General features: G+C 45.1%; 1 protein-coding gene across 1 annotated transcript; it reads right to left on the bottom strand.

The window, feature by feature from the left end:
- Positions 1 to 11,879, bottom strand: NONO (non-POU domain containing octamer binding). Its single transcript, XM_035324080.1, has 9 exons — positions 11,602 to 11,879; positions 10,435 to 10,736; positions 8,437 to 8,532; positions 7,198 to 7,394; positions 6,847 to 6,931; positions 5,979 to 6,081; positions 4,745 to 4,787; positions 4,037 to 4,146; positions 1 to 1,035 (listed from the first exon to the last, which is right to left on the bottom strand). Exons 1-9 carry the CDS (start codon positions 11,680 to 11,682, stop codon positions 898 to 900), a joined length of 1,155 nt encoding a protein of 384 aa, XP_035179971.1. The 5' UTR covers positions 11,683 to 11,879; the 3' UTR covers positions 1 to 897.
- Between the last annotated feature and the right edge of the window lie 1,387 nt (positions 11,880 to 13,266).

The following is a 13,266-nucleotide window of genomic DNA, read 5'->3' as shown; positions in this document are numbered from 1 at the left end:
TAAAAAAGGCTTAAAATCCACTTTAATAATAATGCATTCCTGTAACATTCCTCAGACAAACTCAAACTTGTTAGTGGGACAATTACAGCTTGTGTTCAAACAGTTTACACTAAATGAAAAATCTTGTAGTACTTCTACACAAAAGACAGGCAAGGTTAAGATTATACAAACATTTGTTTCAGTTAAATCTTCAGCATGAGATACAGTATCTTTGTCCAATAGATTGTACTTTACTACCAGTAAAAATAAACAGCGATACAACACATTATCAAAAAATTCATCCGAACAAGAGCCTTCCAGCCATTCAGGCTGCACATGACGGTCAACTACTTTAAAGAAACAGATGGTCCAGATAAAAAGAGTAACTACAAGTTAGGATAAAAAAAAAAAAGGAAAAAAATGAACATAAAACCTCCCCAATTCACTACATGATGGATCATTTGGAGCTATGTAAATTTACAGAATCATGGGAGCTGCAAAGTACCCAGATGCTGCCCTAGTTCTCCAGAGACTTCTTCCCTGTGCTCTTAAGCAAGGTACACTACACTAAAATAAAAAAATGCCAAGACAATTTTATCTAGTTTAGTCTCAGGGCTCCAGCTGCAAATAGGAAACCTGGAACGGTCACGGCATTGAGGTCCTGGCCAGATTTTACCGTTACTGAACAACCACGGCAGCCTCCCAGAATTCATTTTCACATTGAAATTATAGGAATGCACCACATGAAATTTTCTAAAACCTTTACCAGTCAGACTGCACTCCCCTTGTCCTAGAGTGGCTTAACCAAAGCAGGCCCTAACGAACTAATTTGAACATCCACCCCCTGAGAAGAACCCTGTGTGGCCTGCCAAGATTCCTTTTCTCTTTGGGGCACGTGCAGGGGGCAGCTTAATCCTGTTAGTATCTGCGACGCTTGTTAGGGCCGAATTCCCCCCCTGGATTTCCTCTGTTGAAGGCAGGCGGGTTCCCACCCATCGCTCCGAGTCCTTCCATCGCGCTGCCCTGGCCGAAGCGATCTGCAGGCGGCGGTGGAGTCTTGTAATGAGGACGAGCACAGAAGAGGCAGAAGGAAAAACAGAGAACAAACAGCAGTTAAAAGCCATTTGAGTAGATTCGAATCCTGCCAGGATTCCAGTTACAGTTCATGTTGCTATAAACCCCCCCACCCTACCAAAACCAACCCCAAAGCCCCAAAACCAGGCTGACAGGACTCCGGTTACAGCTAAGCACTGTAGGATAAAGCCTTTCCCCACATGGTTTGGAGTCAAGCATACTGGAACACAGCTTGTGTCATCTCCACACTAGTGCCTTGCTGTGGAGCACGTGAGAAATGCAGTCTGGGAAAGGAATTTCACGTTTCCACCATAGTCCCTCACCCAAACAATGTAAACGAGGAGCAGCATACTAACAACACAGCAGGATCACAATCCAGGTGTACGCAATGCTCCAACGCCAAGGTAAGCCTGAAATACTCGTCTTGCGCCTTGGTCGTATCCTGTCATCTCCATTCCTTTGGCTCTCCCATCTCCCAGCTGGAGCAGTGCTATTGCACAGCCTCTTCCCTCCAGCACGGAGAAGAGATGAAAGGGTAATCCAGCTTGGAAGGTACCTCAGGAGAACCCTATTCCAACCTCCTGCTCACAGCTGAGTCAGCTATGAGGCAGATACACGGTGGAGGTGTCCTTTCACAAACTACTGTACAGCCACCGCATCTGCCTTCCCCCTCAACATCAGGCTCATGGCTTCCGTTCATTCTTCATCCACTCATTTACATTAACATGTACTATTTGCAGCATAATACAGCACTATCACAGCACTCCTTCCATCTTTTTCCCTTCCCAGTAGATGAAGAACTCTACACAATTGTGAGCTTTCCCTGTAGGACACGTTATGTCACATCAGGGGAGGTCACTGCAGTCACTAACCACCTGGAGCAAACATGCAAAGCAAGTGCTACGTAACGAATAAAAAGCTGGAACACATTGATCCAGTAACACAAACTAAGCATCTAGCCAGGATAAAGAGTTTCCAAAAAAAAAACCATACATATTTCTGGCCATCAGAGAAAACAGCTTACTGCTTTTTGGTCTCAATGGTAGTAGTTCAAAGTGATCTGAACTCCTTTCCGTTCCTCTCTGCACCTTCTCCCCCTAAGTTTCCTTGTGTAGTACGCGTTCCTTGAACCGCAGCTTCTCTACATTCAGGTAAAAAAGCTCACAGCCAAATAAAACTGTTCTTTATGACAAAAAGACTTCCATGAAGCAGTCGCTACAGAGCAAGAAGCAGGAAGGTTTGCAGGAAAATTGCTCATTATGCCAAGTACTATGAACTGCCAAAGATGAACTTCCAGGACAAACTTGAATATGACTGCTGCTGTTTCTGTAGCTGATACTGCAGGAGATTTCCTCCTCTGACAGATCAATATGCACCAAAGAAGCCATCATCTGTTGTGAAGCTCTGCAGCAAAGCCCTAACTGTGCATCACCAAAGCTTGAATTCTTCAGAGGCATCCCTCCTCCTGAGTTCAGCTACCAGATCATCCCCACATCCCCATCGTTTGCTTTACTAGACTTAATTTCACTTGCAAACTAAGGAAACTCCCAAACTGAAAGTTACAAGCTGCAGTCACCAACTTTCACAGCAACATCTTCTATTCCTTCCATTGTTTTCATAAAAACTGTAAGAGATCGCTGCAAGCAATTCAGTTCTTTCACGTTGACAAGTTACCTCTCACCACAGTCACTACGTGCAGACCCTGAGCTCGCTGGTTTCCACATTAAATGTGACACCTTCAACAACTCCTCCAGCAGCATGAAGTAACACTCCATTTCACATTTATAACAAGCTAAAACACGCAGTCACCATTCACCAACTAAATCTCTAACACAGCAACCACAGTTCCTGTCTAAACACCCTCATTTTTCAATTTATCCTATCAGTAGCTCAATAACCTTTAAGTTAGAGTATTCTTAAAAGCATTTTTTCTCTCCAATCCCATGGAAATTTAATAAATGGGCTTTTTGCAAGCTGGTCGCAGCATGCTGCATGAAGTCTGTACAGCTCCTAAATGTTTTATAGCAACCTATTTCAGTTCACTATCAGTACTGGAATTAAGTATACAAAGAAATTCATTTCTCATCTCACTATCAAGGACGCAGAGACAAGTTTTGGGTTTTCTAAGCAAAAAAAAACAACAAACCAACTTTTAAAATCTTTTAAGAAGGATTGCTAATGAGCAGAACTTCTGGGTTTCCATTTCTTGTATTTAAAAATTAAATTTCTAGTTAGAATTTTCCTTAGGGCTTTCTCTTTATAATTCTTTGGTGACATATACTCAACAATGAGCATGCCTATGAAGGTTTTAAGTTGTCTAAGGTCCATCAAGGTGGGGATGACTGTGAATGGATGCGGTGCAAAGCTGAGGAACTGCCTGGTCATACAGCTTTGTAGATGGGATGCCAGCCCTGAGTTTTGCTGATCAAGCATTTAAACTTCCTTTGCCCTACAAGAAGGGTCACAGAGACCCTTTGCAAATACAAGCTTCTGTTTAAAATTCCATTAAATGTAAAAATTAAAAAAGGCAAATAAGCAAGCATAAACTTCACTGATTCTTTGTTACTTACTTCCTAAGCACATCAGCTGAACTCGTTTTTGCATACGTATTACCAAATTCCTTGTAGCATAGGAGAGCATTGTTTTAAAAAACATTCCTGAAAGCCTGGCTTTATGCCAACAGGAAGATACAACTCCAGATACTCTCAAAGCGCTTCCCCATATGCCATTTAAAAAACTAGCATGTAGCATTGGTCGATTGCTAAGATCTTTCCAACAAAGGTTTTAGCATCTTCAAAGTAAATAAAGAAGTATTAGACTTGGTTCAATCTCAAAAATACCAACTAACATCGAGGCAAGATTAACTTCACATCAAGTTTAGGGAGACAAACGAGACTCAGCTTCAGCAGTGTCCTGCTTAACAATGGAAACAACACAATCTACATTTAAAGGTGTGCACAAAAAGCAGATGGAGATACGTTACCATTCCCATGGCTCCGTCAGGTATCATAGCTCCAGGACCAGCTGCAGGAGGCGCAGCAGCTGGGACGTTGGTACCACCCATGGCTCCTCTATTGTTCATGCCAATGGTACCTGGAAAAGCACCAGGAAAACCATGAACCAGAACCACAAAACACCATGCAAGCTCCCTGCAGGATTATACTCAGGGACAGAGTTCTAATCAATTAACCACCAGTGCACTATCAGGTCAAGACAAACTGATCTTGCATTGCACTATTATCTGAAACCTCAGCAGGTTCGAACGCTCACTATCTTCGTTAACCACTACGCCTGATGGTCTTTTCACTCACTTTTGTGCATGTGACCTCAAACTCTAGGTCACGTAGTCAAAATATGGAAATCTAATAATTGAGATTTCTTCCTGGAATCAAGGTCTAGTACCACATGTTGTACCAGCTTCTGTATCACTACAAACTTCTTAAAGCCGTTATGGCTCTAATAGCCATTTCAGCCTCCTTCTTCGTACTGAACTTCCACGTATGTACAGCACTGCCTCATACCCACACGTTTCCTGTCATGTGACAGCTTCCTGCCACTGCAATGGGAGAAAGTTACTATGACAGTTTTGAAATAAGGAGCTAATAAAATAAAACTGCTCAAATACACATGGATTTTGTGGAGAAGGACACAAATGTGCACAGGAATGAAGAAGACTACAAAAAACTCTTACCTCCCATACCCATCTGCCCCATTCGCATGTCTGGTGGCTCCCTCTGGAAAAGAGATGCTCATTTCAAATGATAAAGATCCAAGTATTTTGTAATGTAATTACACAAATTCATTGAGTTCTGGGGTTTTATTACTGGATAGAATTACTGGGTAAACTTCAAAAGCTAATCTGAGCTACTGCTATGGCTATTAACTGCTGAACAAACAGCTCTTATTTAAAGCGTCTCATTTTGCAAGACAACATCCAACAGCAAAGCAATGCTGGTACAGCATCAAGCCGCAAAGCTCTGCGTGCAGATTTTACTGAACAGCAGCATGAAGAGTTATCCAATACCTGGATGGAAAGATCTGCTGAGCAGCAGTAACCTCCTCACCAGTGAGGATACTACTTTTCCAGGATGGGAAACTGAACAACAGATGTCACTTGACTTCACCTGTAGCCTCAGTGCCACTATTTATCAGATGAAGGCACTTACTATTTAGAGAACTCAGGAGTTCTGCTAGGTAATATTTGCATTTAGAGGTCAGTTACAGTTTTGATCTTTGGTCTTTACAGTTAGCTATTTTGCTCAGCAGCCATTTTTTTGCTAATATCCATAAACACTTGTCACCCAGTTGCAATGATGCTATTATGGCGTCTCCATAGCACAAGAGCTGCTTCCACAATAGAAAATTGCTGGGACCAAAAATGAACTGTAAACAGCTCATTACAGAACTGGCCTTAGCGTTACTGCTATTAAAAAGCAGGCTATCACACATTCTGCATTCCAGAGAAATACTTGACCAACACCAACTTTCAAGTACAAGCAAATGATTGTGCCTGCAGCAGTGCCTCAAGCGAGGATCATTCCACCTGAGGCAGACTAAGGACAACTGCAGGCTAGGGATACAGCTGGGTGTATGACCACAACAGGGCTCTGCAATAGTACTTCAGAAGAGCATGTCTTTGTTGCTCTTCTTAGAATATAATTAGTTAGCATATATTCCTCTAAACAGCAAGACAGCCACTGAGGATCCTACAGGAACAGCAGTGGGACAGTAACTGTGTTATTTACATTTTCCAGACAAAATATTATTAAGACAGACAGAAGTCAATAACTGGCTGTAAATGCATTGAATGTGTGTGTAGGGTCCCTCAGCTAACATGTTAAGCATCCACTGGAAGTCCCGTGCAGGGGAAGAGAAAAAATCTGCTATCTGTGTCCAGATGCAATGGAAAATAGGAATATTCATACCGCATCAGCGAAGTTCCCCTTGAAGCCTTCCTGCTGGCGTCTCATCATCTCTTCTTGTTGCCTTCTCATTTCCTCCTCACGGCGCCTGCGTTCTTCCTCTTGCCTGCAAAGAAGTGGCAAGGATGCTCAGCACAACACAAACTGATCACTTGCAGGGTGTTGCAGTGCTGCCTAGTGGGCTCTTGTTTTGGAAACCTACAACTTTGAAAACATTATCCTGCTGAGGTTGTGAAATCTCAGGTACCTCATGATGAAAGCAAACGTCTACGAGCAGGACATTTTCAACACTGAATTTTAAGGAGTTCATTATAAAACTCAACCTGGGCACACCACATACACAGCCACTCTCAAGTACGTGCTGACTACGTTATATTGCATATAATGCGTAAAAGCCAGACAGTTCTCAAGCCCCTTGTATTACAGAAGTAATCTGGAGATCTTCCTGGAGCTTCTCACAATGACCCTGAGACAAGGAAGAGCTGGAATGGAGAGAGAAATCTGAGACTAAGTTACCTCTTGAAGGAGAAGATAGATGCTAGAATGGGGTTTCCCAACCTGCAGCCCTAAAGCCACTGCACAGATTCTGACTTTTGTATCTGCCTTGGTCAAGGAGCTAAACTGAGACACAGAACTGTGAAAAAACAAATACTAGTCAGTGTCCTTCAGTGTCAGCAGAAGGAACTCCTAACTCCTCCATCTGAAACCAAGCATACACTCTCCCTATGAACAAAAAGGCCCAAACCAACAGCTACTCCTAAGGTAGCAATTAAATTGTCACCACGAACAATAAGTGAACTAACTGAAGAAGTGAAGAAGCGCTTCGTTCCGTAACATTATGGATTCACAGCTTCAGAACCTGCCACCTTACCTGATTTCCAACTGTTTACGTTTTTGTACTTCTTGGTTATGCAATTCTTCCATCCTCCTCAGTTCTTCCTGGCGTCTCATTAAATCTATAAAAGATAAGTTAAAAAAATAAAATCCGACTTGTCTCCCCCTACCACCTCTCATCAATTCCTGAATTAGAACCACACCACACAAGAGAGTAAGATAATAGAGCCTCCAGTAACACAGCAACATCTGTCTGTTGGTTGCTGCCACAGCTGGTTAAAAGTCAAGCAGCTATGCCACAGCTCAACTTCAGTGGGCTCTGGCCAGTCCGCTGAGCCACCCGCGCCGGGTGCTGCAGGGCCCTGTTCTGATCATCTTTGGTTGTTACCTTGCCGCATGAGCATAACTTGGTGCTCATGGCGAGCTGCTTCCATTTCCATTTCCAGCTTCTCTCGAGCTTCCTTGATGTTGCGGTCTACCTGTTCTTGCTGCTGCTTCTCCATTTCTATTAGAGCCTTCCAACGCATGGCATATTCATACTCAAAGCTGCCAGGCTGTGCGAATCGAGGAGGCTGCTCACGCTCCCTGTCAAGCAAGGAAGAGCTAGTGAATGCTTCAACAAAGCAAAGAGGATCTAAGAAAAATACAGTGTGTGTGTAAATGCAACGGCAGATCCTTCTGACAGTTAGAAACGCATCTCACTGCAATAAATAAATCACCGTGCACACTTGTTTGCACAAATCGCTGTGCCTAAGATACCACCCTGTCTGTTCCTCGGGATGCATTGTACTGAAAGGAGAAACTTAGACAGAAAACCGTGTCCTGTCCTCCCTCACACCAAGCAGTGTCACTGTGTTCCTAACACACCAAGATACCGGGCAAAAGACATTTAGAAATACTCTTGACAGAAGCAGCTCCTGCCGCACATCTCATGAACAGGTTCACTCCAGAAACACACCCAGCCCAAACTCACGCATGTTCACCTCGCTAATCTCTGCGGCCCCTATGCCCAGAGCACGTGACTACTCCTAACACCGCCTCCGGGCTCCTGAAGCTCTCATCCTTACCTCAGGCAGGATTCATGACCTCACATGGCGTACTAATGCCCACCGCTCTCATCACAGAACAGCTGTTTACACGGGAAGCCCTCAGATACCCTGGCCTTATACCTGGCGAGCTCTGCGATACCTTACTGCCGTTCACGTCCCTCGTACCATTTTCACTGCGAGTTCGAGTCTGCTTCCTCCACAGACTGTCCCTAACGCTTCGAGCACGTAACTTCCATCTTTTGTTTCAGCTTCTCATCCCAGCAAGGGGAAAGCACACATTATCTCAAACTGACACCAATTTGTATCCCAACAATGGAAGCAGACAAACGCTTACAACAAAATATGTGGAGCCTGCCAGCCTTACCCAGCAGAGTGGATCCAGAACCACTGCTTTCTTTCAGCTAACCAATTTCAAGGGAACAGCGTACGCAATTCTTTTTCTGGAGTCAGGTCACATTTCCAGAAAAAAAGGAGGACCTCTAGAAGCACTGATGAGCCCCCCTCCTAAGGCTCAGGCACTAGCCAATACCCCGGATCCCCCAGGCAGTCTCATCTCGTGTCGTATGGCAGGCACATACTTGTGATATTGCTGGTTTTTGATGACCAGTTTCTCTGGTAGCCCCTCTTCGTCATCATACTGATCCATGGGCTCCACAGTGACAGGCCGAGGGAATCTGTGAAGAAAAAATGAGGGGCTTTGAGGATAACTCAGGAATGAGCTTGCAGTGTAGAAAAGCCTGTGTGTTATGTCTGAACCTATGCAATTCTGCTTTTAGCACTGCTCAAAGAAATTGAGTGCAGCCAGGGTTCTGAAGCAGTGAGAACAGTAATTACTTTTAACGGTGTTTTTTCCCTCTTTAGGCTAGGAGCTGAACTGTTAACTGAAATCCTTGTTGAATCCAAACCAAAACTGTACTGAAATAAGAATGCTTCCAGTTATTTGTTTAAATTAACAGCTTCACTGGAAACGTGACTTCCTGGAGTAGGATCTGCACAGCACAGTAGTACCAGAGTCTGTTTTTTCATCCCTTTCCTCCCTTGCTTCATGACCAACCACAGGCTGCTCAATCCCTTTTTACAACGATCTCCAGTGAGGAGTAACACTGCTCTTCACTGGAGGTCCCTGGCTGTATCACTCGTACTCTCTTGGTGAGACCACCGCTTCCTGTTACTGCCAGACAGCAGTGCTCTGCAAGTTCCTGGTGGGCCCTGCCTCCATTTCCCAAATAATCCTCTGGTACAGACACTGAGCGTGTGTGCTTCTGTGTGCAAAGCAAGCTATTTAGCACAAGTGTCCCCATCTCTGCCTCAACTCCCCAGCACAGCACTGACACTGCGCACATCCTCAGCACGAAGCAGTGTCACAACTCAGCTTTGGCTCCTCAATCCATTTGCCAGAGCTGGGGAAGTGACAGAAACAATCACGCCATGCCGAGGAGCAAGCGATGCCCAAACTCCAACAGGAAGGCAGGACGCGGGAGGCTGAGGGTCCACAACGCAGCTTTTCACTTTAACGTGAAGCATTCTGTTACTAGTCGCCTCATTTTCCAGTGTGACCCAGTCTGTTCCAAACAGTTTATCTATCTGCTACTGTCACAAACGAGGACAAAGCAGAACAACTTCAATCAAAACCAAACCTCAAGTAGAAATCAGCAACGCACTGTTTTGCTGTCCCAGATGTCAAAGCTGATGCGCAGACAGCCAAAGGGTGAACATTGCCCCCAGGTGCTCGGTTACACGCTGGCAGTGCTTAGCTCTGCATGCTCACTTTGCAAATATTCATGATTCTTTCTGGCTGTATAGTTCTGAGGCAGCAAAAGGGCACGGGGTAAATAATCCCAAGAAGCTAAGGTAGCCCAAAAGCTCCTTAGCAGCAACCCTACTGCAGAGCACTGCTGGCTACTCCCAGAGACTCTCAGGCATGAAAGTAGCAATGAAAAAATAAAAAGCTGCTTTTTGAACTTGAACGTGCTGTGTACTGCCGTGCCACATGCAGCCCCTCCCCAAAAAGGAGAGGGGCGAGATGCACAAAGCTTAAAAAATTACTTTAATAATAGAACACTTCCTGAAATTGGGGCTATATTGCTAATTTCTAAATTCTAAGAGCATGCATACAAAATATACTTTAGTATTTTTCAGTCCCAACAGACCATAAATGGTTCCCAGACACCTCGTGCCCAGAGGGTGGATCAGCACTCCACCCAGCAGCACACCCTGGAGTGCGGCCCCATCCCTAGACTCAGGGTGCACAATTAACACACCCGAGCTTTGTTTCCAGCCAGTGGTATGGAGGGGTCTCCGAAACAGCTTTTCTTAAAAGCTGCTTTAATTGCCCTAAGGCAGCTTTAGTGAGGAAGAGCTTATGGGGCAGCCTTACACTCTGACCCTACCAGAAGGAAGCTTTGAGATCTGAGTTTCAGCACAGACTCGCTTAGACTCGCTCTTGTTGGAAAGGAAGCTAAGTTCTCCCTGGGCAAAGCACCTCGTGCCCTGCTACACCAAGGAACATTGCTCACAAGCCAACGCCACCCACCAGCCTGCACGCAACAGCACAGCAATTCTTGCCCTCCACTTACGTAGTCAGCAGGAAAGACCCATCACTACATCTATCCAGGGCTTTCCTAGCAGCAGGCTTCCCTGAGAACTCCACAATGCCTTTTCCAGAGGATCGTCCTCTGTCATCCACAATAACCACGGCCCTTTCCACCTGGCCAAACACTGAGAAGGCTTCCTCCAGGAGCTCATTGGACACAAACTGAGGCAGGTTCCTGACTGTCAGCGATGCGCTGTGGCATGCAAAACGCACTCTTAGCTGCTTCCCACGGAGAGGCATGTTGTCTAATTCCACCTTTGCAATCTCTGCCAGAGTGCGAGTTTCCTGAAGATAAAAAAGTAATCATTAAAACTCAATGCAGCAATCAGCTACTTACACAACAGTCACAAGCGTATTTCCCTGGACAAGTACTTCATAGAGAGGAACAAATAAACCTCCCACAGCGTGTTAAAAAAATGCCCTAAGCAAGCACAGCTATTCTCCGTTATCCGTGACTTTACCTGAACACACATAGAAAGTTTGGAGGAGGAAAAAGAAATGCATCGGACATAAGCCTAATCCCACAGCCAGTGAAAACTAAGCAATGATCATTATCTATCAGATGTATCAGTATATGAAGGCTGCAGAATGAGTTGCTCTTTTTTCTTAAGAAAATAAATACCTTAAAAACCTCATTCTCCAGCCGCTCTCACTGGGGCTTTCAGAAATGCAGCACCTGAGCCAATAACGTCTGAGAACCACGACACCCTGTCAGTAACCGCCTCCCTCGTAGCCACACTTCAGCGTGGTCACCTGGAGATTCTCCCCTGCCACAAGAGCACTCATCACCCCAGCAATACCGTGTGATTATCTACTTTCACAGAAACATCTTGTTCACACCCTTCCAGATGTCCACCTGGTCTGTAGCAGCATCAGGTTCGTGTTTTCCTTCTCTCAGCTGACTCCAGAATACCTCTACCAGGTATCTCAGAAATCCTGCCACAAGCTGTCCCAATTCGCGTTCCTTCCTATACCAGGCTCTAGACAAATCACTTGCAGAAGCTGACCCGTGACTGTAATCCAGGTCACTTAAAATCAACAGTGGGCTTCATTATCTGCAGATACCTGAGCATTTACTACTTCCAGTTGGCAACACTCCTCTAGCGCAGGTCACTGCCACAAAAACATGCCTAAGGAGCAAGTCACTCACCAGCCTGATAAAGCCAAAGCCTTTGTCCTTGTGTATGAAGACTTCCCCTGCCTTGCCATACTTCTCAAATAACTTTCTCATCTCTTCCTCTGTAATATCTGGGGGCAGATTCCCCACAAACAGGCGGCTTCTCTGAGTGAAGGTCTTTTCACCAGGTTTCCGGAAATTCTTCAGGTCAATAGTCAGGCCTTCATCTGAGGGGAATAAGGTACACAGCTGCTCTACAGTTGGGGGGATAAATTCTATTAGGTTTCATCACAGTGAACGCAGAGACACAGGACAATACAGGTAATACCACCCATTCACTTAGACCTCAAACCTCCCCAGCCATCCCTACAGCAACAGGGGGATCTTATTTCAGAAGGGTCACTCGGGCTTCAGCTTTTGGGCAGCTGCTCAAGGTAACTGACCCACAATAGAATCCGTGGTCACAGTACAAAGTTTGCTATTACAACCTGAATAAGTACAGGAAAGCTGCAGCTTGGCCAGCAATACGATTTTTTACTGTTTTACTATTAAAAAAATAAGCAAAAGAGTTAATTTTGCCCAGACAGGTAACGTTTTGATTAGCTGGTGTTCTATGGGATGGGATTTGGGTTCTACAGTCTTCTGAAGGGAAGACTGGAATGGTAAAAACAGAAAAAAAAATATATAAACTAAGTATAACCATGTAGGTAAGGTAGGTAACCTCAAAAATTAAAAGGAATCTATATTCTCTAAGTAATGCTACATGTAAACGGGACTCGTTACAGCACGCCCCCAAGCCCCCCCACGCACAATTCACTTTAGCCCCCAATTCAGCTGACGCCCAGCACGATTCTGGAAGCTCTGCTGCAGCTGGGACACGGGGACAGCTTTATGGCCCCTCTACCTCCCTCCGTCCCCTTTTCTTAAAGGGGCACAAAGCCTCCCCGCACAGGACAGCGACCTGAAAGCAATTCCACTTTTTGTTTTGTTTCTGCCTTTTGTTTCTTGTGCAGTTTTTCCTCTCCTCTATTTGTTACACAGATCAATTCCTGTCCAAACTGCTTTGCACAGGATCCACCTCACGGCCACGCGTCTGCAGTAAGCTCAAGCGGTTCGATTCAGGCCACAAAGCAGGGTTCTCACCAGAAAAAGCTATCATGCAACGGCAGCTGTTAAGGACAAGCCTTTTATGAGCACAAGCACACCTCCACAGCCAACTCTAAAATATCAGACTGACGGTTATCCGCAGAAGGGTAGCAAAAGGACGGTGAGTGATTTACTTCACTCAGCTTTGGTGAAGCGTTTGCCTTGCAAACGACTCCAGGCTGTTACCAGAAGTATTTGGGGGTCAATTGCAAGGCCTGCCTACACGGGACAGGGCAGCGTTAAGCAGCATCGCTGTTCCACCTTAAGCTGATCCACTCAAAGGAGTCCGCGATGCAGACTGTCACTCCGAGCACACAACAATGCTGTTCTTGTGCTGGACTGTTCCCAACCTGACTGGAGACAGACTACCGGGCCACCCTTTTCTGTGATCCCCCACGAACCTGTTTAACAGGATCGCTTAATAAAAACACCCGTGAGTTTTATACTAGCCAAGCATTTGCATGCGGGCCCACTTAAACATGCAGCTAAGAGAGAAAACCACAGAGGAACCATGCATAAGGAACACAGCCAAAAGTGCACTGAGCTCGGGAA

Source organism: Oxyura jamaicensis, chromosome 4 (genome assembly GCF_011077185.1).
Source record: "Oxyura jamaicensis isolate SHBP4307 breed ruddy duck chromosome 4, BPBGC_Ojam_1.0, whole genome shotgun sequence".
NCBI classification, from domain to species: domain Eukaryota; kingdom Metazoa; phylum Chordata; class Aves; order Anseriformes; family Anatidae; genus Oxyura; species Oxyura jamaicensis.
Note: the sequence above shows the minus strand (reverse complement) of the source record. Positions and strands in the feature narration are given on the sequence as shown.